The sequence below is a fragment of the Pezoporus flaviventris genome, unplaced genomic scaffold (genome assembly GCF_033815535.1).
Source record: "Pezoporus flaviventris isolate CSIRO_AGI_PZ_B2104156 unplaced genomic scaffold, CSIRO_AGI_Pfla_v1 ptg000047l, whole genome shotgun sequence".
Taxonomy (NCBI): Eukaryota; Metazoa; Chordata; class Aves; order Psittaciformes; family Psittacidae; genus Pezoporus; species Pezoporus flaviventris.
In genome coordinates, this window is record NW_026892595.1 from 186,820 (window position 1) to 214,047 (window position 27,228).

The window sequence follows — 27,228 nt, forward strand, 5'->3', positions numbered from 1 at the left end:
GTAAGTACCACATATGTCAATGTTGTTGCCTTGTGTAGTTCTGCATGAGTAGCAGACATGTAAGCACAGGCTTCAGATCTCACCAGCATGGTTTTCCAGTCCCATTTATTTCCTTCCTACTCTGTTCCCTTCTTCCACCCTTTCTTGCTTCTTTTCTGCTTTGATCATTTTATAACATCCAAATTATAGCACTTGGATGATAGCACTACATCCAGAAATAGCACTTGTATCTTTCCCTTTTAATTTTCTTCTCCAGTCTTGGGTGTTTTTCTTGATCTGGGTCCAGTAAGAGATGATTCAGTTGCCCAAAAACTGGCAATAAAGGGTTTCTGAAAGATAGATTTGCTCAGTAAGACTTCAGAACTGCTGGTAGCCTGTGGTTGTGTGGGAGTGCAATACTCTGGCACTGTCTTTTAATTTGAAGGCCTCTCTGTATCACTGCAAATAAGCTTTCTGGTTCAGATAGTGCCATTCATGTCTTGTGACTTTGCCTTTGTGCAGCATATTCTGTTGGTTGGGTAGCACAACAGTCTGTAGCAGTGCTTGAGATAATGAGACTGTACTTCAAAGTAATTGCTTTGATTAGGAAATGAAATCACACAGTGCGGCTGATTCTGAGAAAGAAGTTAAACAAGATTCACTTTTGCTTTTAGTTAAAAAAAAAAAAACAACCAAGCCCTAAGACTATTGTTAAAATAGTCTCATTTCTACTGTGCCTCTTCAAAATCATGAAAATGTGAAACACGAAGCACTTCAGTCTGATTTGTAGTAGAAGCCTGCAGGTTTTTTCCTTTCTGCTTTTCAGAGTACACCGTCACAAAATATTGTCAAGCGTCCAAATCAGCAGCTACAGTCAACTGCTCCAAGAAATAGTAACTTGCGTGAGTTGCCGATAGCACCATCACATGCTATGGAAATGAGCAACAACAGACGAACCTCCACCCCAGCTGCTCAGGTCAAACCCATTACCAGCACAATGTCTGCCACCAAGTCTGTAGCTGGTGTTGGAAACTCACAGGGAAGGCCTGAGATGAAAGCCAAAGCAATCACCCCAGTGGGCCAAGCAAAATCAGAAGTAAAATCTGAACCAGAGGTAAGGCTTTGTAAAACAAAATCTTTCATTTAGAAGCAAAAACAAAACAAACAGCCAAACCCACCAAGAAACAAAAAACTCCGACCTTTCTAAAACTCTTCTAGTTTTCACTTGTGACCTGTAAGCACATTTAATGCATTATTCGCCCAATAAATTTTGGTACCACTAGAGGCCTCCCTTCTGAGTTGTACTTTAATGTGATAGCAAATTCAGTCTCCATTGACAAAAAATTAAAAAGACATCTGGAAGGTTGGCAGGGCTGTGGTGAATCTGTTTTGCTTTTGTACTATGAAAGACAGAGGGTGAGTAAGGGTCATCAATGATGCAAGCCTCTGAAATACCCATTGTGCCTATTCTTGTCTTCCAGGATTATGATCCCTTATTTTTTTTTTCTTTCCCAGTAGTCACATTCTTTAAGTCAGGAGTCCTCTTCTCTTCCATTTCCTGTAATGCTGTATGGCTGGATAAAAAAGAGGCTGTTTGGAGACCTGTGAGCTGATTTTCTCATGCTGTTGTCCTTTAGGCTGTTAAGTCTCCTTTAGGGTCTTGAGCAGTCATGCAGGGGGTTGCAGCTCCATTGTCCATGGAGCTTCTTGCTTTTGAAGAGGAAAATGTGTGTTTTATGAAAACTTTTGGCATGAAGGAAAATAGGAAATGCTCTTACGTTTTCCATTTTGGAGAAAATTTTACTCTTAGCTCTGCTAGTACTTCTTCACAATCAAAAGAATGAGATGCCAGTATTTTAGGCCTCGGCTACATCATGCAGTGTGAACAGATGACCATTTCCCTGCACAGATTGTCCCAGAAGCTAGAGAAGACTCTCCATTCCCACTGTTAGTTTGAGAGAGTGCATAGGATTGCACTGATGGTGCTGTTAATCCTGAATGTCAGGAGATACAAGAGGAACATGATGGCTGAATGCACCCTGTATAATTTCGGAGTGTCAGTTTGTTCTGAGCAGAACTGTAAATTTTATAGTTAAGATAACTGTGGATCTTGTCTCAAGCACCAGGTTTTCTTCAACAGCTGTTGAAAGCTTTAATTGTGGTAATACTGCATTCCCTTTAAGCTGCTCATGATTAGCTTTTTCATCTTGTTCTTGAATTAAGGATGGTCATAACTCATAAGTGAGGCACAAAAGAAACCCATAGCTATCAGTGTTTGACCTCTTGTGCACTTGCTTCTCATTGGAAATATTTAAAAAAATCCTTTTTTCAGCTTTTAATTTTCATCATGATGCAAATTTCAGTCATTGAAAAAATGACTGAAGTAATCCCCTTCCTCTGAAGTCTGTCTCTTGGAATAACCTAAGTCACAAAAATGCAGTTCCTCTTAGAGAAGCCTCTGTCTTTCAGGCCATTAGTAAGGTAAATTTTGAAGCAAATCAGCTATGGGACTCTCCATCTAAGACGTCTTAAAGTTTTTCCAGAGTGTAGTCATAAAAATTAAGGCATTAATTCCAAAGTATCTCTGGCAGTGTTTAGACAAATTAATATTTTTTCACCGCTCTTAATCAAATTAATTAAAAACCCCTAACCAAACATAAAACCCCACAAACAAAAAAACAAAGCAAAAAACCCCAAAGCAGTCATCTTGTTCTCTCCAGTTTAAGTTTTAAACACATCTTTACAAATTTATAGTTGCAAGACAAACTGATCTTGCTTGTATGAATTCTTAGTGTTTTAAAATAAAGCCTTATTGCTATGTCAAAGCTATCTGTTAAAACAGTTTGATACCTCTTTTATGGCAGTTTTTGCAAAACAGGATTAAAAAAAAAAAAAAGGCTGTCTTGGAAAAAATGATGTCTCCTGGAGTTTCCAGTTATTAACTGTAGAAGTAAAGCCTTTACAGATACACTTAGCAAGGGCTAGAAAAGTGTGTGAATGTGTGCCCACACAGAACCATTCTTTTTCCAGAGGGAATATGAAAGAGAGCCTTGTGCTGCAAGCAGCGTAGTAGCAGTTGTACCTCCTCAGCTACGCCACTGTGGTAGTCTTGTTCACTGATGCCACTTATTGTCACTTCTACAGACAAGATTGCTGCACTAGTAATGTTCATTCCTAAGCATTTAGTCATATTCTTCACTGTTGCAGTGTATGTTGCTACATTTCCCTCCTTAGATTGTAATGTTCTCCAGTATTTTTTCATGTGTTTTTCTTCTAATTACCTAACTTCTTCCTGTTCTTCAGCTCCCTATGAAGATGAGAAAGAGTTAAGTTCTGTCATCTTTTCAAGCTGCATTGCTCATAAGTGAACTGGGCAGGTTATTTTGCAAGTGTCTTCAACTGGAAAATTATTAAGACTTCTCTTTGTAACCTTCTTCCTGAAGAGTCAGTGGCCATATTTATGAATGTCCTATCAATTCAGGAAGCACCAAAAAAATAGCAGTGTTGGCTATAAGAGGTTTTGCTCACCTTCAAAATAGATACTTGAAAGGTTTGCAACCTGACTGACTAGAAGATTAAAAGCTCTATTTCTACTTTACTAATGGTATGCTTATGTTCCCATTCCTGTGAGGCTACAAAATACTGATTTTTCAGTGCCTTTGTTCAGAATAGTTGTAACTCTTCAAGATTTAAACTCACATACCCTCAGTCTGAAAAATCATTCTGTCAGTGGAACCGGAAATTGTGGGTGATGACTGTGTGCCTAATTCTGCTCATGTTGAGGTTAGTTTAGCATAGGAGGAATTGAGACAATAATATAAGAACAGTATTAAGAATTTTTGGATTTAAAGGAGGGGGAGAATGTGGAAAGGTGGTGTGAAGCTATTCAGGCGAAATGGGTATTGGAGCTCAAAACAGAAGAGAAATTAATGCTGCATAATCGTAACTGTATTGATATTAACTACTTATTTTGCAGTAAATAGCCCTGTTATACTGAAATCTTCACATGTCATTCTCCCAAATCCAGTGAATTTTGTAGCTGGGTTGTTGGATTTTATATTGCTGTCTTGTTTGTTTTAACAAGGCTCATAGTATGAAAAATAGTAGCTGCATTAAGTTACAAGACCAAATGTAACTACATCTTTTCATCTTCTTGGAAATTAACTACCTGAGAAATTGTATGTGTCTGAATTTGAGTTTTGTCCAGTTTAAATAGGCTTGATTTCTAAATTTTTGCAATGGTGCCTTCTGTTTTATGCTTAGAAGGTTCTTCTTCATCGTGATGGTTTTTTTTTCCAGTTGGAAGATCGCAAGAGGGCAGTGTGCTTCTCAGAGTAACTTAAACTTCTTAATTCTCTTCCTGCTTGTCCAAGATGTGCAGCTCCTGTGTTTGGTAGGGTGACTCATAGCTTCTGAGGGTTCAGGAGCTGATATCAGCAACATGAAATATATGATGTGGATGTAGATACGTTTATTTAAGATACTTTGTGGTTTTGAAAGCAAGCAGATAAATGACGCAACTTGGATCTAGCCTTACGTTTTATGAAGACTTGTCATGATTTTTTTTTGACAAATTATTCTAGCCTCTTTTTGTTTCTAATGTTGCAACTGAAAAAAATAACTATGAGCCTGCTGAACAGATTGTGTTTATGTCACAGATCAAACCATTTTGATTACTCTGTGTCGTGGTTTAAACCCAGTCAGGTAACTTGTTCACTCACTCCCAGTGAGTGGTGCCGAGCTGACAACAATCGAGGTCCGTGTCCCCCCCCACCGGGGTTCTCCCCCACTCCCGGAGGAACGGGGAGGAGGATCGAAAAAAATGCAACTCCCACGGGTTGAGACAAGAACAGTCCAGCAACCAATGTACACAAATCACCACCGCTACTATCAACTACAACAATGATAAGGGAAAATAACAAGGGAAGAGAATACGATACCACCGGCCAAGAAAACGAGTTCCACCCGGAAGCCCTTGTCCTTCCGGGTAACTCCCAGTCACCCCCCACCCCGGCCATGACATGCTGTGGTATGGAATATCCTCCCTGGCTAGCCTGGGTCAGGTGCCCTGTCTCTGCTTCCTCCTGGCTTCCCCTCCTCCCTGGCAGAGCATGAGCCCCACAAAGTCCTTGGTCAGGGTAAACATCACTTAGCAACAACTGAAAACATCGGTATCACCAACACCGTTCTCAGGCTGGAAGTCAAAACACAGCACTGTACCAGCTACCACAAAGGAAAAAAAAAAACAAACATGACTGCTACTGCTGAACCCAGGACACTCTGTCCTTGCACCCATTCTGCTGAGGGACACAAGTGAGCCTGGTTGCATGATTCTGTTTTTTGTTCCCTGATAGCAAACCAGAACACTTGCAGTCTGTACGACTCAATCGTTCTATTAACTAGTAATAAAGCCTGCAGAGCTCTGAAAAGCTGTGGGATGAGTTTTTTAATTTGCTATATAAAAAGCAAGCTAATAATACTGAGACTTAAATTTCACTAGAAATTTTATTTCCTTGGTTTAGAGCATGTCTTTGCTGTCTTTTCCTCAGTTAACAGTGCCATTCTAAGTTCTCCTGGAGAACGATGGAAGACAGCTACTTGTCTTACTGCTGCTCCTCAGCTAAACTCAGAAAAGCTGCCTGTAACATTTTCTTTTGGCACTTGCCATCAAAGCTGCTTTGGATCTTGGGGCAGAAGAAAAGCCTATAGCTAAGGCTCAGTCTTCCCTTCAAACCAGAATGAAATATAATGTGTTCACGAACTGTTCAAAGATGGATGAGACTGTCCCCTAAACAAAAACCAAAACTCCCCAAACTCAACAACAATAACAAAAAAAAAGACTTTCACAAAGCCAAGGGAACTGATTTGCATCTCTGGCCTTTTATACGCTGTAGCATTCTCTAAAAGGAAGAGCTGTTTCCAATATACCATTTTTTTCATGTTGTGGAATTTTCTACGAAGTGTGACACATCAATAGTTTATCCAGAAAAAAGGCTGCTCTGAGGTTTTTTTCTGCTTCTTCACCTACAGATAATGTTGGTTTTGGCATCAAACTTCCAAACACAAGCTCTGAACTTTATGACAACTTTGAAGGATATCTACTCTTTCCCAGATGTTTTTTTTTGTTGGTTTTTTTTTTTGTGGGGTTTTTTTGGTTGTTTTTTTGGTTTTTTGGGGTTTTTTTTGTTGTTTTTTTGTTGGTTTTTTTTTGTTGGTTTTTTCGCGGGGGAGGCGAAATGCATTTTTTACTGCTTGTTGGAAAAATCTGTATTGGGCTTATTAAACTAATAGGATGAAAATCATTATCAGTCGGTATCATGTACTGTTTCCATTTTGACCCAAAGTACTGTCTTGCCTGTTCTGTACGATGAAGCTCCTTATTACGTACCATAGGTCATATATATACGCGCACCCACACTCTGTAATACAGTATACATAAGGTGCTTTTAAAGCTGATCAGCAGAGGATTTAATTGCCACTGTTTTCATCCTAGTAAAAAACTTCTTGTCATTCTGAATCTGTTCTGTTGGGTCATTGTGCAACTAGTTTCAATTAAACCTGACTCCTAATGCAGATACTCTGTTAATCATCAAGCTGTTAAATTATTTGGTCTTCCTCTAGCTGCAAGGGGATTTTACTGAGAACAGTAGTAGGAACTTGCTTATGATGGTGAAGGATGTAGGTCTACCTATAGCCCATTAACAGGCTGATCTGCAGTTGTGAAATAACCTCAGAGCTCTTGGCCCTTGATGTTTAAGATTATTCTTTAAGAAGGGATCGACTTCTTAGGATTATTACTGATTTCCCAAGTTTTGAGTTTAGTTCCTGAAAGGAAAATTTCAGATTGTATTTGAGCTCAAGTTACCTGAATACTGTACTAAACATTCATCTAATTTCATACGTGTTGGTGTTACAGTTTGTCAGTTGTCTTCTGAGTTTAATGCTAGTGTAGTGGAAATCAGCGTATCTGTTCAAGCGATGTTGCATGGATGTATTGGCCAGAGTCCCTCAGGATGTTCATTTACTGTCTGCTGGCAAGACTCATTTAAGTGTGCTGCAAAGTTCACATACCTGTGCTGCTATATGTAACTTTGCGGTAATGTTTGGAAGTTATACATCATGATCCACCTCTTTTGAGGCCTTCAGAGCTTTTTAGATGATAAAATGAGCAGACAGTCCTAATAATAAAGGACAGCTCATAAAAGAGCTGGTCTTAATGCAGACTTGTGATGGTATTGACATCTTAAGTTGAATATAAGTTAAAAATACTCCAAAGGTAAGTTTGGTACTGGCTTGCTGGAATCCATCAAACCTGTTTAGGTAAAATGTTGAATATTATGATTTGAAGGAAAGCAAATGGCTAAACAAATTCATTAAGTTAAACATGATTTCTGTTTGGGCAGTTTCATTAACTGAGATATTTACTGTCTCTGAAAATGACTGAAAATTTTCTTTGCTGCATCAGAATCAGCATAGCAGCATATCCTCCTCCTGTCTGTATCTTATCTGTATTTTCTCATCATATGAAAACTAAAGGGCCTTACCCTTTGACTGTATTTTGTAAGGATAGTAGTTTGTTGTTGGTTTTTTTTGTTTGTGTTTTTTTTTTTTTACTACAATCCAGCATCTCCAGTTTTCAATATAAGGTGAAATACTTGAGTTTCCTTCTGTAGGAGCATGCTTCTGTCTATCAACAGTGACCTGTAATCTTGTTCTTACAGTGATTAATTATTAATTACCACCACCATAGTCCAAAAAGTATAGAGGAAGATCAGAACCTTTTAGTACGTGAAGCAGTCTCATAAAAAGGGAAAGCGTTAGGCCTCATCCCTGAATTTAAAAAAAAAAAAAACAACAAAAAAACGAATTTTGCAAATCCAGTTTTAGAGGAGTCTTAGCCATTGTTTAGGCTGGATGTCTAGTGTGAGACATGCAGCTGTTTTTTAGTAATTGTGGGAATAAACCCTATCAATACGTGCTAAGGAAAGAAGCAGTTACTGCTGTAGAAAACAGCCATTCAGGATTTGTGCATCTGGATTCTATGAGTACAAATACGACAACTGGACTTTTAGATCTGTGAACCAACTTTATGGTTGTATATGTTCAGTTCTGCAGTTTCTTTTGTTTGTTTTTTCCCCTTGGGTTGGTGAGGATTCTGGGGCATATCAGGAATGAAAGCTCTTAAATTAAGGTGGGGGGGGGGGGGGTAATTACACATTTGGTGTACAAAAAATGGCATTTATGTTGTGAAAAGTTTGCACTTGTTTGCTGCAGGGTAAATAACTTCATCGTGGATTCCCAATTTTTGAGAAATATTTTAGTATTTATGCTGCAATTTACTGACATGCAAAGTATTGTTAATTTGAGACCCTGTTTTTGTTAGGGGTGATTAATATATACTAAGTAGAATGTTGTGCTTATTTGTAAGCAGGCTGTATATGTCAAGTATCTAAATCTTCCAAATGGATGAAAAGAAAGAAGTATAATGAAAAAAGTCTGCTTTGTAATTTTGAAAAATTCGTGCGATTATATCATACGAGCAATTTGGTTTCTTTTCTGGGATGATGAGCATCAGCATTCCTTGACTGTTGTCCATTATTTATACAACTTTTCGTAAGAACCCGTTCTGCCAAAGTTGAACCTTGAGAAAGGTTATTTGTTAGTGTGTAATTCTTTCAGAAGAGCCCAGGGCTGGAATATTAAAGGCATTCTCTATATACTATTAATATTCCAACACTGCATTTGGCAACATTTTGATTCTGAAGAGAGTGCATGAGTTCAAGGTCAGAGAGATTGACTTGTGCTGTTCATTATAACCAATTACTGTGTGACAAATGAGTTTGAGATCAGGCTGAAAATTCTGTGAGAAAAATCAATAGTTCTAATCAGGGCCTTTCAGGTCATTTACCACCCTACCTTTTGTTACTTTGTCAGAAAAGAGCAAGATAAAACCTGTGTGACAGTGGGTTGCCTCTGTATTGTTACCTTCCATTTGAAACATATTTTGATATCTTGAATTACAGTGATAGTTTAATTGGTTTTAGAAGCTTCTAAATGAGTTCCAATTTGTAAAACTTCATTAGATTTTAATAATTTTCTTTTCATATTCTGATCAGATTTTCAGCTGGTGTTGAAGCTTTTCTGTTTAGGAAGTTAGTATATGTAAGTCCTAAACCAGATTTGAGCTGTTTGTCTGTAATGAATAGCAACTAAAACTTTCCAGCAGATACACTCCAGTAGTAGCCTTAATTTGGTATCACGGATAATTTCAAAAGCTCTTCAAAGAGTTATAGCTTTACAACATCTGAAACAACAATTCAGGTGTTGTTTTGACCAAGCTGGGCATTTGTTAAGAATTTAATAAATTCATTTGTATTTTCCTGTATAGTATCCAGATGAAGATGAAGAAACTAGATTGTATCGCTTGAAGATAGAAGAGCAGAAGCGTCTAAGAGAAGAAATCCTGAAACAAAAGGAGCTGAGGCGGCAGCAGCAGGCTGGTGCTAGAAAGAGAGAATTGCTTGAAAGACTTGCGCAGCAGCAGCAGCAACCTTCTACGCAACAGTCCTACATGCAGCAGGAGGACGACTCATCCGAGTACCCCACCAATGGCAGCCCTTACATACCCCATTCTGGCTTACAGACCAGGCAAAATGTGAAAAACAGACTCCTTGTTAGAAAGCAAGATACGGTAGTTCCAAATATCCAACCCAAACCCACAGATTTCCCACAGGTTGGGGCAAATATGCAGTATCAAGGACAGCAGATGAAGCCAGCGAAGCAGCTGAGGCAGACTAGAACAATACCTTTGAGTTCACCTCAGGCGCCACAGAAAGTATTGCAGACAAAGCCTGCTGCAGCATCGCTGCCCACAACACAGACTGCTCGAGTGGCTTCGGTACAAGCAAGGCCACAGGAACTGAAATCTGGCGTGAAAAGGACTGTCATGCACCGGACAAACTGTGGTAGTGGAGATGAGCCCCATGTCGGCAGCAAAGTCAGGGTGATTAAGTTGTCAGGAGGGGTAAGTTTCCAAGGCTCATATTGTGTGTGTGTGTTGTGGTTTGTTTTTGTGTGTTTCATTCTGTGCAATCCCCAAATAAAATATGGGCCTAAGCTGATAAGGGAAGTAGCAGGTTTAGCAGATGTAATAGTCCATATTTTATGTTTTCAGAACTGTAAGTTATTAGCAGTTATCACTCAGAAATTAATGTTTCCTGTGATACTTTACTGCCAAGCAGTTATCACTGAAACATCATTGAAATAATACTCCTATAAGTTGTAACCTGAGTCTGAAAGACTCCTCCACAGAGCTCCTTTTGCTTAAAGTTAATAGGTCTGATATTTGGTCAGAGAAAAGGGTTTGGATGGCTCTTTTTAAGGTTTGGTTAAAAGCCAGCTCTGCTTACTTAGTAGTTGAAGCCACCTGATTTGATTGTGTGCTAGTGTTGATGTGTTTTCTGTACACAAGGGAAGATTGTTTCATTTTCTTGGAAAGTGTGTTTTGAAACTAAGCAGTGTATCTGAGGGGGATATTTTCTGACACAGGCTGGGTTTGAAATGTTACCATTTCACTTCTGCATCTAAATGAGATTTCCTTATCTTTGGATTAGGGATCTATTATCTTGCAGAATGTCCCTTGAGCACTGGTGTTGTGGAAGAGTCACAATGCTGATCTTGATGGCAGTGTGCCTATTTAAGATTTGGGGCTTTGGTTAGAAGGTATCTCTACCAAATTTCTTCTGTCTTAATGAAAAGACAAGTTAATTTGTTAGGGCTCTAAAGCAAGTGAGAGGAGGGGACATAGTGAGATGGCATTATCAGTGCGAAGACTGTCCTCAGGTTTAATGCTGAGGAAGAAGGGAGGATGTGGTGTGGGCTTAATGCTGTGGTGCATTGGAGGTAGTTTATTTTGGAAGAATGCTACTTAAATTATTTAGAGCATTCATTGGGGAAACTTGCAGAACTGCTGTAAATCTGTAACAAAGCGAACAGTGTGTTTACAGAGACTGAACAAGGCTTTGGAGGCTAGACTTTCCTCTGTAAAATGGGGAGAAAGTCAAAATGCCAGAGTCTTAACTACTTTTTAGAAACGTTTTTCTGCAGCTCATAAAACTTAAATGCATTTAAAATTGTGAACTGCATAATGACCATGTGGTCTTTCAAAATATTAACATTAAGGGCCTTAGTGACCACATAGAGCTGACAGCAGCTTAGCTTGGAGTATGTCTAATTCCTCCTCAGACAGGCTAACTTAAGTGCAGAAGAATAAACTGCAAGAAGCTGAAAGAAAATGATTCTGTTGGGCTAAAAATACTTATATATAAAATATGTCTGAAGGAATCCCAGTGGCCTGCAAGAGGTGTGACAGGTTTGTTGTTCATGAATAATTGAATAAAGCAATCATGCGCAACTTCTTTTATTATGTGGTGAAACAAAACACCACTGTATACAGCTCTTCTTAACAAATGGTTATCAGTGCCCACAGTAGCATTCTCAATGAAATATTTTTTTATCATAATACTCTTTCATAAAACCGTGTTTTGTTTCAGATAAGCCTCATGGTAAGCAAGAACAATTAGCTTTGTTAAATACATTGCAACCCCTCTTTCATTGCATACAGAAACAGATTTGCTCTGTCCATCTTAACTTTCAGAAACTGAGGCTTTAGCAAGATAAAGCAGGCTCTTCACGTGTAGCCTTTGTTGTTTCTTTTTGTATTGCCATGGCCATTTTAAGTTTTCCTTCCAACTGTGGAAGAATAAAAGCAGGCATTGCAATTAGTTATTCAACATTGATCAAGGTAGTTGATTAATTTTTAATTAGTGCCAAGCTGAATCTATGACTTTGTTTCTTTGACCACACAAGGCAAAAGAAAAAATTGAGCAGCAGGGGGGCCAATCTTGTCCATTTTGACAGGATTTTGAAGAAGAATTAATTAAAAGCTACTTGGACTCTGAATACTGTAAAGATCACAGATCACATTTAGTTTCTGTTTCTAGTGCTTAGTCCTGCCACATGCTATATTTATTTTTCACAACTTTTGCCTCAGTGTTAAATATAAGGCAAAAAACAGATCTCATGTTTTCTACCCATTCTCCTTAGTGCCTTCTCTAATTCCCTGCCTTTGGCCAAAGGGCTGGCTGGTATCCCTTACCTGTATGCACTGACTCGATCCTGCACTTAAGCAGCCCTGCTGTTGCTCTCAGTCCAAACGCTTGTACCCTTTTTCCTTTCTAGAGCTCTGTGCAGAAATGTTTTGAATACCTGTGTAAAGTTAGATGGCTTTTGATTAAATGCAATGTAGGTTAGACGCAGTGCAGGTTCCTTTTCAGAGCTCTCTTGATTCATGTTGGTAAAGACTTGGAAAGTCCCTTCTCTTACAGCCTGTCAGCATGATAGTAGAGTTGCCAGCAGAAGAAGCTGGTGGACCAAATTGACCTGAAACAGGAGCTGGTAGCAAGGGCTGTGTAAATTTATATAAGAAATCCCCATCCCTGGCAGTGTTCAAGGCCAGGTTGGATGAAGCTTTGAGCAACCTGGTCTATTGCAAGGTGTCCCTGCCCATGGCAGGGGCTTAGAACTGGATGAACTTTAAGGTCCTTTCTAAGCCAAAACATTCTGTGATTCTATGAAATTTAGTAGGACCATCTGCAGAACTAGGATTAAATGATGCTGTGCTGTTGGTGATGTTTTTTAACAGATAGGAGATGTACTTGTTAAGATTTGTGGTATACAAGTACTACTGGAAGTATCTTTCCCAGTTTAAGCATCTACATTAATTTGTGTTGCTGGGCACTGCAGTACTACAGAGGATTTCTGACCTCCAAGTAGAAGTATCCCTTGTTATGGAAGAAGTCAAAATATCTGTCTGTTTCCATAATACTCTCTCTTGAGGAGATTTTGTTTTATAAGTATTTTTATGGAATTGTAAGAATTACTAATTATATTCCAGTAAGTATTTTAATTTGTCTAGTTTATGTGATATATAAGATGCCTTAATCTATGGTTTCTTAAAGAAAAGGGAATTAGAAAATAATTCACCATTTCTTGTATGTCAGACTAAGTCTGCACATCTAAGTGACACATGTTGGGTACTGTCAGTGATTTTTTTTGTCTGGGGTTTTTTGGTTGTTTTTTGTTGGGTTTTTGTTTTGTGTTTTTTTTTTTTGTTATTATTATGTTTTTGCTTTTTTAAACAAATCCCTCTACTTCTTTCCCTTTAAATGTTATGTTCCTGAAAATAAGGCAGTGGTTAGCAATGAACTCTGATTTGATTTATTTATTATGGAGGCCCAAATAACTTTTAGTGGATCCAGTGTCATTTATGGTTTGTGTGACAAGGCTTCAGAGCCATCCTTTCCAGGTATAAGAGTAAAAGAAAATAGGGGTGAAAGGACCATAGAAATAATTTATTTTGTTTTGAAGGTGGAGATGAACTCTGTAGCATTACTGACAGATTTTTTCAGTCTATTTCTGAGATCTCATTATTGGAGATTTCTTTGGCCATCTGTTCCAGTGTCCAGTGTGCACATTAAGGAGAATTCTTATATTGACCAAACTGCAATATTCAGTCTATGACTATTTGTATTAAACTTCAGTCTTTCCAAACCTTCATGATTCCGTGATTCTATTCTGTGATTGAGAGAGGCAGGAAAGAATTTATATCCCTTTGTGGCACTTTCTCTTTTAAAAGATCTCTTAACTGTTTCTGAGCACTAATATCCTTCACTCCCTCTTGATGGGGCATGTTCTCTCACAGTTTGGCTGTTTGTGGTGGTGGTCTTTGGGCTCTCTGTGATCAGTCTGTTGGTAAATAGTTCTAGGACCAAGTGTAACTGAATTTCTTAAGCCAATATATTAGCAGTGCTTTTACTCATGGAGGAACTGGTTTGTACTAGCTGTGACCTTAGATATCTTAAGATTATATGAAATGTGTGCTGAACATGTTTTTTCATTTAGTTGGATTTTCTGTTGGAAATAGCATTTTAAACTCACTGTATCATTCAGCCATCTTAATATTGTTGTTGGGTGATTTCTCTTTAGCCAGAAAATAGCCTGCCATTTTCAAAGAGATGTGTGTCTGTCCCAGAGGCCTGAAAATGCTGATTCTTATGCTGCACCAAGAACACACCAGTCTTTGTCACTGTGGAAAGCTGCACAATGAGTTTTTTTCATGGATGTATAAAAATACATAAAAACACGTAATAGATAAAAATACATAAAAATCTCATTGTTCCCTCTTGCATTAAAAGCAATATCTTATTAGTGATCATAATTCCTGAAAACCTGGAATGCTTCATCTGAAAAGCTTGAAGAAGAGCTGAGACGTTCTTTTGTTTGGAAATCTTGTCACAAAAACTTTGATTGGGTTATAAAAAGAAAAAGGGAATTGGAATGGAAGCTAGCAAGCTTGATTCATATTTAGAATAATTGAAAAGTGTTAAGAAATTAATATGGAGTTCTAAGTATGGAAAAAGACTGATTGAAATGATTCTTGTTCAATAATGTAACCTTATCATACACCCTCACTTAATGTTTGTACTTATTTCTACTTGCATGTTTATGTTCAAGTGTAATTAAAAATATTTGAATTGAAAGCTCTATAGCGCCTTTCATCTAAATATGTCAGGAATTACAAACACTAGGATTTTTGTCATTTCTTTGACAAGTTCTTGAGGAAACCCCTTACCCAGCTCTGCAGTGCTACCAGCTGCGAGAAACAACACAGAAACGCTTGCCATATGTGGTCCTGTTATTTTTTATGAAGCAAGAGAATGGCATTGTGTTTTGTTTGTATACCACTACTTGAAGGAAGCATGGATGATGTCCATATTCTGTGGACTGAAGGAGCTGCAGAAAACGTCGTATCTGATTGCCTGGGGATCATGTTTGTCACTTAGTGTTGAAATGGGCAAAACCCTTGAAGCAGTACTAATACAAGTGCTGCTGGAAAAGGACTGCCTGCCACAACCTGCAAGATTTCAGTCTGGACATATTTCACAAATGGGCATTAATTCATTAATTCAATCTCAAAATAAAAAAAAGGAAGCCCTTTGGTATTCCAATTATGAAGAAGGCATGGTATTTTCATGAAACATTTGGAAATGAGCAGTACCCTGTCCTCCCAGTCCTCTCGTGAGGAGGGTCCCTATAGAGACACTATTTCATGGCTCAGGGTAGTGAGACAGACTGTGTTCTACTGTTTGGGGCATATTCGGGTACCGGGAAGATGAAATACGGGGGCAGGTGTGGATGCACTTAGCAACTAGAGGGATTTAAACTGAACACCACCAGATGCAGACAGTACTTTTTATGGGTTTCTAATAAAATCTTTGAAAGTGGGAAGAAAGATCTCCCTAAATTGAATTTAAGTTTGCTGTGGATAACTTGGAACTAAAGTGCAATAAAGTGTTTCTGTTGTAGGCTTCAGAACAGGTTTCTGCTTTTCCTCAGGAGACTTTTAAATTGTATGTTGAAGAAGAGCGCTGCTTTCTCCTGAACACCCTGAAAGCAAGGCATTTGATATTGCTTGTCGCTCTTGTTAAGTCTCAAAGGAGAGTTTTTCAACCATCATGTTATAGTGCAGAATTCATATTGATAGGATGTTGGTGTTAGAGTATCTAGTAGCCCAGTTTCCTGCTAGAAATGACTAAAGGCAGCCTTGGCACTTCTAAAGTGCATTACTGTCCTGAATTCAGCAGTAGCAGTCATTTTTCTCCTTCTTAGTAGCTGGTGCAGTGCTGTGGTTTTGACTTTCAGCCTGGGAACAACGCTGATAACACCAATGGTTTTAGTTGCTGCTCAGTAATGTTTAGTCTGACCAAGGACTTTGTGAGTCTCATGGTCTGCCAGTGAGGAGGGGAAGCCAGGAGGAAGCAGAGATGGGACTTCTGACCAAACTGACCAAAGAGGTATTCCATACCACAGCCCGTCATGCCCAGTATGTAAACTGGGGGCAGTCACCTGGAAGGGTTAGATCACTGCTCTGTTGGGCTGGGTATCAGTCGATGGGTGGTGAGCGGTTGTATTCTCTTCCCTGGTTATTTCCCTTATCATTATTATTATTGGTGGTAGCAGCAGTGGTTTGTGTTATACCTTAGTAACTGGACTGTTCTTATCTCAACCTGTGGGAGTTACATTCTTTCGATTCTCCTCCCCATCCCTCCAGGAGCGGGGGGAGGAAGGAGGGGGGAGTGAGCGAATGATTGCGTGGTTTCTGGGTTGCTGGCTGGGCTTAAACCATGACAATTACAAAGAGAGCTAGTTTTGAAATGAAAATGAATTGAATGCGGTCTCTTAACTGAGGGAAGCATGTAGATTTGTCCAATTCAAATTTACTATTTCCAGAAGTCACAAATGCGTTTGTTAAATGGTATTTCAGGTTTGACCAGCTGGAATGGACTAGAGTACAGAGGTGTGGGAGAATCCTAACACTGTAAGTGGTTGGGAAGGGAGGTAATGCAGGTTGTCTATCAAGACTGTACAAGGACCTTAGGGGAGCACACCAAAAGGGTTTGATGCCATTAGTTTTAAGCTTCAAGGAACGTAAACCCGAAAAAATGGACATGACAGAAGAAGGCAAACTCTTAATTGTTCTGGTTTCTGATATCCAGTGCCGGCTTTCTGTGCTGGGAAGTACTCCTTTAGGAACTTTAGGCTGTCAGAAGTTTTGAATTGCTGATGTTTTCCAGCAGGAGTCTTTTCTCCTGGTGATTCCCCTGTGTGCCACTCAAATCACATTGAGAAGGAGCCAGGAAACTTGCTCAAAGCCATGTTTATTGACATTACATTGCATTATATACTTTGCAGACAGCAACATAAAAATGAGGCTACTTCGCAGAGTATTACACATATCCAGTCCTGAACTCTGATTTTCCTGTAGCTTTGACACAGAATTCATAGTTTTTTGCATTATGAACTCGTGGGTGGTTGTGCTAGAAACACATGTAGTCGTGATTCAACGTCTGATCAACTGTGTTTCTGGCACTCCTGGTGAAACTTCAGTGTAGCATGGCTATGACTTGAATTCTCTAGCATCATTTTGACCAGTCCTTCTCCATGCCTTAATTTTCTTCTTGGGCAGTTGAGGAGATACTTAAGGTAAGAATTCTATTAGTACATGAGATTAAATGGAATTGGCTGTTTTTTCTGCAAGATGTTTTCTTCTTGCTGTTCTGACTTTTCATACACCATGAAGTGCAGAAGATAGTCTTCATCACATCATGGCTCACTGAAGTGTAGCGCCGTCTTTTTGTCACAGGACGGGAACTATTTCTGCACTTCATTTATTGCATAGTCTGGGTGCTCTTGTTTGAGGTAAGTTAGTTCCATGGAAAAGTTCTAGGCTGGGAGAATAACCTGTAATTCACTGGCTAGTACCAGAAATTTTTTTATTTTTTTTTTCTGGTGTGGATGGGGAATGCTTTGATTGTTCTACTGCTTTGTGTAGTCTGATGTAGCTTATTTCTGTGTGTACTCTCAGCCAAAACTAGACCATTAGTATGTCTTAAACTGGTTGTTAATGATGAGTTGTCTATTGACAGTGTATTCTAGCCTGGCTGGAGAGCAGGAGTTTTCTTAAGTACTGTTATTCTTGAACTTAAAAAGATACTTTTAAATGTCTTAGAAGGCCTTTAAAAAAAAAAGTCTCCAGGTGTTTCTCAGTGTCATTTGGCAGATTGAAAACAGATCTTCAGCTGTTCAGAAACAGTGCTTGATCACATCACTTGGTTGTGGGATATTTGGCAAGTGATTAGGCTTCATATTCCCACTTCCCCCCATCTGTCAACTAGCCATATCAAAGTGCTAGAGCATTTGGAGCACCAGTCAAAGAGAAATAGCATATTATTAGGGATTTGCCTTTAATACTTCTTCCTGATAACTGTAATGAGAAAAATATTCATATATATTAGATGATAGTCCTTCTTGCTTTAAGTGTTGGGTTTTTTTTTTCCATCTGTTTGTTACATGAGGAACACAGTTGTCTGTGTAGGCATCTGTCCTTTTTACTGTAGTCAGTCTCACTAAAATACAAGTTTATGTATGACAACCTATGTAGCTGATGAATAGTAGTTTCTCTTGTCCTTGAAGTGAAGATGAACTTAATAAGCTATAGGATGGTGTTTTTTTTCACTTCTTCACTAGTGTGATACTGTAGAGGTACTAATTTCTGAAATACTGACTTAAACTAGCAACAGATGAGGGGTTTCTCCTTTCTTAAAGGAAATCAATTACAAGACATTTTTGGATTGAGATTTTCCTGCAAGATTTAAGCCTTCATCATGCTACAGAGAATTTGAGTTACAGTGCATGGAAGAAAAGATGAAAACATTTTGCTTCTCTGTTATTTTTACACAAATCAACCAGAGTTTATTTCCTTTAAGTGCTTTATCCAGCATGCACATCCCTTTACTATTGGGTGATTTTGAATTAGCTTTATAAAGATTACATGGATAGACACAGCATTGTCGTAGTTAATAGAAACCTGTGCAGTGAGGTCTATGGGCTGCAAGATCACTAACAGTGCCAATGACAGTGAAGTATGGCCTTATCGAAAGGAGAATTCATAAGAGGCTGCCCTGGGACACTGCACCACTGTCCTTCTGTGTATCCTGACAATGTTATCTGTCCTCTCAGTACGGAGTATCAAATGTCTGTCACGAGTACAGAAATTAATTTAATGTCACCTGAAGACATGCAATTAATCTTTTAGAGGTTTTCATAATACCTTTACAGAAAGAGTTGCCAGTTTGGCGGATTTGGATTTTGGGGTTTAGCAGAAGATAAGGAAAATTAATTTTTCATCAGGGTTAATACAAGCTAGCAGGGCCACAAAGGCTGAGAGAAATGGTTTGGGAATTTGTCAAGTGTTGTCACTCTAGAATAATGCTGCTTAACGTCTGATAGGTGTAATCAAGAGTTGAGATTTCTATAGAGGAGGATTAATCAATTTGCTCACTACAGAATGCAAGTTGGTGATACCATTTCTTCATGGGGTTTAAGAATGAAAATAAGATTTGATCTGTCAAATTGCAAGCGGCTCTGACAGTATCAATAGGCATTTTTATCAGTACATTTTAAAGCATTTGTTATAAATAAATTTGTCCTGCTAATGTTGGTGGCAAAAAAACTTCATTGTAAAACTGTCATAATGATTGTGATAGAGGAGAGAGCTTCAGCTTGCTAAATTCAAGCAGTTCCTCATAAAATTCTGCTTTTAGAATTTGTGATCTCATATTTGACAGAATGGTCTATGCTTCTCAAAACACAACACTGACTATGTGTATAGTGAGAGAGTCTCACTAATGAAAAGCAGCCTCAATAAGTATGAGGGAATCGGTTCTAAAATACATGACCATTTTGTTGATCCAGTTTTGGATCAAACTGCACAGACTGTTCCACAGTAGAACTTTTGAAAACCATTCACCATGTAGATAAACCCTTTTGCCTTGATCTTTTTTTGTTTAATTACGCAGAGTCTTTGAAATTAACTTGGTTTTTTGGCACTGCAAATAATCTTGCAGTGCTTGAAATTTGAAAGATAGTTTTTATACTTTCCCCTGAACAGAACTCCTGCAACTTTAAAAAAGGCATTTTCATTATTCCAGAGTTAACTGAATAATGGTAAAGTTTCATTCAAGAGAACTTTTTCCTGGCTGTATGTTGTGAAAGCAGAGCTTTTAAAAAACTTGGAAATTCAGAACTTTGAAGGTCAGAATGATACGTAATATAGAAATCAAGCAGTAGACAATAACAAAACAATATTCTTCCTTTATTGGTTTGCAGACAAAGAATGGAAATTCGCTTTTCTGCAGAGGACTTTAGAGGAAATTTGTAGTATAAAATCAGAGCTTGTTTCAGTCAATCGCAGGTCTCTGTGGTGGCCTGAGAAGCATTGTACCTGGTTTCAGCGCTTTGTGCATCAAATTGTATGAGGCAGGCCATGATAATGAATAGAGATATCTCTGAAAAATTTAGTGTTGTCCTGTACATGTCAAAATGCTATAGAAAAAATTGAGTTAAGATATTTTTTGGCAAGAGAAGACTCAAAATTTTATTACCTTCTTCTGTTGCTACATGTTTACATCTGGGGAGGGCAGTGATGTAAGCTAATGAAAAATGAGCAGTGGTGAAATTGACTTTAGGAAAAGCAAAAGGTGATTTCAGATGGTCTAGAACTGAGACATTTTAAGTAGAAGAGGTGCTAGCAATTTAGCTTCTATGATTTAGTCATTGTTTTGGGTAGCTTCTGCAGTACAGCTTCAGTTTACTTAGTCACCTGTAGCTTTGCTGGAGGTTTTGATTTACCTTATGGGTGCCAGCTTATTGTATACTTCATGAGTGAAAATCAGGAGTTGATGTTACATATGGTCATCTTTATGGTCATCTTTATAGTCATCTTTAGTCATACGTCTTTTCTCTAAAATATTAATGATCTTGTATGAATGTATAACTTGTGTGTAATGTTCTGAGGTTTTGTATCTTTGAAGTCCAGATGTTCAAAGCTCTTTGTGGGTGTTTGCTTGACTTAGTTCTTCTCCATTTACATGCCTCAAGAAGTCGCTAATTGTCTTGCGTAGAAATTTAAAGGATGACGGTGGTGGTGAGTCTTAATTTGCCAGTAAATACTACTACTTAAGTTCATTTTGGCTCGGACAGTGCTTGTCCTTGCACTGTCATATCTGTAGCCAGTGAAAAAGGAACTGGTTCTAAAATTCATAATTTGAGGCCGTGGTGTTCTGCTTTTTAGGTGCATAGTGACCTAGGAGTCACATTTGGTTTTCATTTTCATAAGAAAACCACCAAAACTTGTCTTCAGCTGAAGCCAGGGCTATCTGTAACAGGAAGCAATGTACTGCTGACTTGTAGGGAGCACTGTTAGTCCTTGAGCACCAAGTTGCTCACTCATTGACCTCTCCTGGGAGGTGGTGCTTGCAGGTTCACCTCTGCTTCCCCTCTTCAAGTCATCCCAAAAAGCAGTGGATGTTCAGAGCAGTAGTATAAAGAAAGGGTTTAATCCTGTTGCCCTTTATTCCTTCTTGTTGCAGGAAGAAGCAGACCTTGCTCAAGGCCCTTTTCTTACCCTGTGGACTTTATTTATTGTTTTGCATAGGTTTTCTTATTTCTGAGATGTGTTAATTCATCAAAAAGTGTGGAGATTTTTCTACCTTTTGACTTTTGCCAGAGCATCATGCTCACAGTGAAGCCCAAAGGTGGCATTTGAAGACCCCAGCAGGGAGCAAACCCTGTCAGATTTTTCATCAGTGTGACCTAACATTGTGTGTTATGTCTTCAACTCTGTGTGTTTAGCCTACACAGTTTTATTTGGTGCTAATTGGGCTTGGTAGTTAAATATTGGGGGGTTGTTGGCTATGCTAGCCTTTTATGGGAAATGATTGTTTGCTTTTGAAGTTTCTGTAATGAGCATGTTGGATGTGTTTTGTACCTGAGGGCTTCACTTTCACATGCTCTTCCTATGTATTGGGATTGCTTTTTGCCTTGAAAAGAAATGCTTGCAAGTATTTATGGCTGTTTTTCACAGCAGGCAGTTAGCAGAGATTAGATATTTAGCTCCCAATTATTGCATTTAAATTCCTCCTGAAATGCTTGTTGTTCTTGTTAGTTTCATCATCTTCCAGCTGCTGTAGGGTTGAATAAAAGAAATTGGGCTATAGGGCTTATGGTGATACTGATATTGAATTAATACTAAACTTAGGAGGATTTAATGCTGGTTTCCTGGTAAGGTTTTGTTTGCATGTGTACATTTGGGTTTTTCAGGAGAGGAGGAGAGCTATTGCTCTTATATTTTTGAGCAGTAATTGAAGAGAGAGACTCTGAAGGGAAAGCTTTATAATTTCTCACTAGTTCCTTCTCTCAAAGGTTTATATATCACGTTTTCTGGAAAGCGACGGAGCCATTCAGTATAGTAGAGAAAAAAACACTGTATGTGATTAGAAGTGGAAAAACCGGATGCCCTCTCACTTTGGACACTGTCATTGAAAGCCCATACGTGGGAAGAGCTTCAAGATTTTTCCTGTGACAGATTGTGCTTTCGTAGTGTAGACAGTGCAAGGGGGCAGTGAAGCTCATTTGTCTGGGATTTAACTAGTTCTTGAGAAATTGTTACCTGTATATACTTGGTAATATCGAGGACTTGATTTAAGGGCGTAAACTGTGAACTAGTGAACTTGCAAACATGCATATCACATGTACAGGACTATTTCTCTTCAAATGATAGTGAGGAGACTTAGTCACCAGTCCTCAGTAAGTGTTTCTTTTGCTTTTGTTTAATCCCAGTAGAAGTGTAATGATTTTTATTCCCGATCAATGTAATCTTGCTCTTAGACCATAAATCTGTTTCTTCTGCAGCCTTGTATTTTGTCTCCTTATCCGCAAGAAACATGGCAGTTAGCATGAAACCCTCTGTTTTGTGAGATATGTTACAGATGAAAAAGGAGTTTTGAGTTGTTAATATTTAAGGAAAGGGGGAAAATAACCCTGTGTAAAGAAAGATGCTTTCATAATTCCTCCTTTCCCCCCTCCCCCTCTGTTTAGACATGCCTTCTCTTTGAGAGCTTTGGCAGGGTTTCTTGAGGTTGATTAGGGACTTAAATGAAGCCTTCCCCTGGCAAATACAAGCCTTGCTAGTATTTGAGTTCTAAAGTTGGAGTCCAGTCAAGGTATAGATACTGCTCTTAAAACCATGCAATAATGTGATGTGCTTTATAGATGCAAAAATACTTCTCTTTTGTCAGGCTCTGCTGTCTCTTTCTCCATGTGATGTTTTTCAGGAATTGATGTGATCTGGACAGCAGGATACAGGTTCAAGAATCATCAGTCTGTAATAAAGACTAAACTTTCTGGGTAGAGGCAGTGGAAGGGAATCATTTCTCTCCTAGTGCTTTCAGTTTATGCTTTTATTCTGCTTGATTGCACTGAGGGGTGTTATGGAAAGAGATACATTGGATGAGAGAGGCACTGAGGTGGTGTTTTGTCATGTTTGTGATTATAAATATCTATAAGAGCTTTAGAAAACAAAGAAAACCAAAACAACCTTAGGGAAGAACCGTTCCAAGTAGAGACAGTGTTTGAGGAAGGAGACTGCTTAAAAGGCTGTTGGTATAGAAGCTGGCAGAAAAAGTACATGCTTCGAAGTAGATATCATTTAACTAAAGAGAGGTTGAAGTTTTAAAGATGAGCATTTACCTGGTTCTTCCAGCCTTCACAGTTCTTTGCTCCTTCTGCAATGTGTATGTCTCTAAAAAATAATAGTAATAAGTAACAGTAATGACAAAATAAACTCATAGTTTACATGTAACCCTGGAAGGAAAAAGTATTTGGGAAGAGAAGTGAAAACACCTTGCTATTTGGTGTATGAAAAGACATTAATTTACCATTGTAATTATAATAAAGCCTGAACAAAGTAAACTGTTCTCCAGATACCCTGGGTTTATTTTAGGCTGGAGCACACTTCCCATGCCTACCATGGCCACTGGTTCGCTTTAGCAGGCAAACCGCTAGGTGTTCTCTCTGCACTGAGCAAGCTGAATGGGGCAGTTTGCAGTGCCTGGACATTGAGCCGCCTGTTGTTGTGTTGATTTCAGCAGGGGGGAGATGATGCTGGCTTTTTTCACCCAGAGGGCCAGCCCCAGCGGCCTCAACAACCCCTGGAGCCGAAACAGCAGCCAGTGCGGAAGGTCACATTGACAAAAGGAATGCAACAGCAGCAGCACCACCAAGAGCAGCAGCAGGCACAGATCCATTCACCAGCTCCTCAAGGGGTCAAAAACATCCAGGGAATCCATCAACCTAAAAAGGTGATTTTTAGATACATGTCACTGCTAGAAATTTTACTGTCTAGCTGTGTTGCTCTATTAATAACTAGCATCCTGTTTGTCAATTGCTAGCACAGGGCTGCATGACCCAGGAGAAGCATAATTGCACATCAAGCTTTTAATTTAGAGAGACCTGTTTGTACCCAGTGCAGGCTGGTGATGCCTGCAGGTTGTTTCATCTGCTGACTTCCTGGCCAGCACAGTAGTCCCTAGGGAAAATGAGTGCATCCCAAGATAGCTGCTGTAGGAGGTGGTAGCCAATGTGTTTTCTGTCTTTAAAACTGAGAGTTTTTCTGAAGTTGTGCTTACGGTTTTATTCCAGCTGTTTCTGGCATACATAGGGGAGTGCACAGCGACTGCTTCAGGTTGCTCTTTGGTCGATCCTCCAAGTTTATATCACTCAAAACAGTTGGTAATGTTGTAACTTGATTTTTGCACTGGTCATGCATTGGGAGGCGGCAGGGCAAGGGTTGGGGTGGCAGTGGCCTGTGTCGCCTTTGCATTTGCAAACTGGCATGCTCCTTGAAGATAGCTGTTATTTTGACTTCCAAGTTAATTTCTTGGTTTTGAACTGTTGGCCATAGTCTTCCTGCTTCTTGTAAGGATTAAGTTTCCTTGCTGATGTGGAGGGGTGTAGAAAGTTGTTAGCCTCCGTAGGCTTTCCAGGTAGGAATGGAGAAACCATGTTGGGTGTTAACTCAGTGTTAAGTGTTAACTCTGTTTAATGTTTGTTACTCTGTTTCATTGTTATTTAACCTCTTTCCACCTGTTCAGTCTTTCGTTTACAAGAGTTAAATCCACACATTTCCAGCTCCAGAGCATATGGTGGTGCCAGGTCCTAAGGATCTGGGGGAAAGGAACTTTGAAAAATTGTTTTAAAATTATTTAGCATATGCAAGTAGTCCATCCTGATACCAGACCAAGAGTTGGTAGCAATAGAGACTGGAGGCATTTGAAGCAGTTTGCTGGTCTTGTGGGTACATTAGATTTACCTGTAGGTTGAGAAGAGAAAAAGGAGGGGGGTGATTTGTGGGGTTTTTGTTCAGACTTAAAATATGGGAGCCGAACACATCCTGCTAGCGTGTTGAAAATTAAGTTATGTATTTTGGTCTGAGAAACTCCACTGCTTTGTTGGTCTGTGGTAAAGCTACGGCTTTTAGCCTCAATGCAATATATATATATAACTCAATATACAACTTGCTGTCCTTCTAAAAAAGGTTTGTATAAGCAGTGGGTGAATATTTTAATAAGTGGCATTTCAAATCAGCAAACAGCAACAAGCTGTTTTACATCACCCTGTTCGTTAATCAAGTCTGTAAGTAAATAGCCAACTTCTGTATCACCTGTCAAATGCTGTGAGCAGAAGCTCTAGGTAAGTAAATCAAAATACTGTTACTTTTGTTGTTGGCAGGTCATTATGCATGGCAGAGGCAGAGGAGTAGCAGGCCAGATGGGCCGAGGACGCTTGATGCCAAATAAACAGAACCTGCGAGTGGTGGAGTGCAAACCTCAGCCCTGTATTGTGTCAGTTGAAGGGCTTTCTTCATCAACTACTGATGTCCAACTGAAAAACCTGCTGATGTCAGTGGGACCCATTCAGGTAGGTCAGCCTCGGTTTATCATTTTTGTGCCAAAAGGCTTTCATTCCAGAAAGCTCAATTAATTCCCTGACACTAAATACAATGTGTGTTTATTGGTAATTTATGTTTGAAGGCACCCCCATCCACACATGCTACACCTGGTAGGAAAGACAAGCACGTGATGATACTGCAGCACAGGAGGATTTTGCTAACCATCACATTCCTGCTGCAAAAGTCTCCTTCATTTTGGAGTTCCTGTGCTGTCTCCCATATTTTCTTACACAATACAAGCCTGTCTATTCTGTGAGGTTGTTAAAGACAGACGATCATATAAAAGCAAATGTATTTTTGGTTGCTGTCCTTGCTTTTATTGTTGACTTGCACCTACCATCTTTTATTGACATTTACCTTTTCCTGTCATTGCAGTCCTGTGGTAAGAGCACTTAATGACCACTACCCAGTGGAGGTTTTTTATCATGTAGCACCATTGAATTTTTCAGATAAAAACACAGTCTCCTTTGAAAGATTTTATTTATCCTTCATTTTTATAGAGGATTCTTTTGAGGAAGGGCCTGTGAGCAAGGTAATGACACAAACACACACACTGATATATCTCCTGTGAAGCTTCTGTTTGTAAACTGCCTCCTTGAAATGATGTATCAGTTAAACTGACTTTAGGAATACAGGAGGTTTTCAAAGCGCTGAAGGGCTTAGGAGGCCCTGGCTGACTTACTGTTAGTGCATTTGAAAATGGCAGTCAATAAATAATGAAACATACAGATTAAGAGAATTTTTTCCTTGATTTTTTTCAGTTTGGAGTGCTCCTTTTGACAGGATCAACGATTTCAGACAAATGCAATGCATGAATTGGTGGTATTCTGGGAGACTTCTCTGTTAGTGGGATCATCTCTCTGTTGCAAAACACACTGCTCTCTTAAAGATGTACACTCTGCCTCACTTCTTCCCAATTTAGTAAATGGAATAATGCTGAATTATTTATGTCGTCAATTCAGAGAGGTTTAATTTGTTTGTGAAAGCGAAAACACTCTCACAACGTACTTTGTGCCTTCATGTTCTGTAGTACTCTAGGAAATTATTCATACAGTTCCAAAGCACATTTATTCAGTGTTTACTTGCTAAATCTTGCATGAGAATTTTAGGAGGAGATTAACAGAAACCCTGCTAGGAGATACTCACAGTTGAGAGAAGTTACTGAGAATGTGCTAAAAAATTTATTCAAAACTTCCTGTTAGCTAGTTGTTGCTAGCCGAATCTAAACTCTGGTCTCTCAATTCAATGTCACAGATCAATTTAGAAGGATCTACTTAGAGGAAGAAAAAAAGGTAACTCATTTTGTAGTGGGATTTGATACATTCGTGTGCCCTACAGAACTTGTATTCTTACAGCAGCATCAGCTGTACCTTAGGAAATGAGGGTTTCTAAATCATCATTTTCACCTTATCAGAGATCTTGAAGTAGTACTTTAAAAGAGATGTTTGAATTTAGCTAACAGGGCAGGAGGCCTTTTCTCTAATTCTGCACTTGAATTTCAAGTCTGACTTGTAGAAGGCTAGGAATTTCCTGGCTAGTTTGAGATTGAATAATGTTTCACAAATGTGGATAATGAGATAGATATCCAGGGGAGAAGTGATCCTTCTGTAGGAAGAGTCTAAGACTGGTATTACCATGTGCAATATTTAGCTTTTTGGTTGGTTGTGGGGTTTCTTTTTGGTTTGTTTTTGGTTTTTCTTTATGGTACTCTGAGAAGTGGTACCACAGAAATGTTAACAAACTAAATGAGGAAGGGGCAGCAGCAGTTTTAGGTGCCTTGA

The 27,228-nt window shown here is 38.9% G+C and overlaps 1 protein-coding gene across 6 annotated transcripts in view; it reads left to right on the top strand.

Moving 5' to 3' along the window:
* RBM33 (RNA binding motif protein 33) overlaps window positions 1–27,228 on the top strand; it is a 104,996-nt gene that overhangs the window by 65,083 nt on the left and 12,685 nt on the right. For 2 of the 6 annotated variants that reach the window (XM_061467988.1, XM_061467991.1), the window contains exons 14-17: window positions 806–1,093; window positions 9,368–10,003; window positions 23,586–23,798; window positions 25,228–25,416. In XM_061467988.1, coding sequence (XP_061323972.1) covers window positions 806–1,093; window positions 9,368–10,003; window positions 23,586–23,798; window positions 25,228–25,416 — 1,326 coding nt within the window. Of the gene's footprint in view, window positions 1–805; window positions 1,094–9,367; window positions 10,004–14,025; window positions 14,580–23,585; window positions 23,799–25,227; window positions 25,417–26,208; window positions 26,294–27,228 lie in introns of those variants that run through there. The other 4 variants (XM_061467990.1, XM_061467989.1, XM_061467992.1 and 1 more) reach the window with 4 other exon arrangements.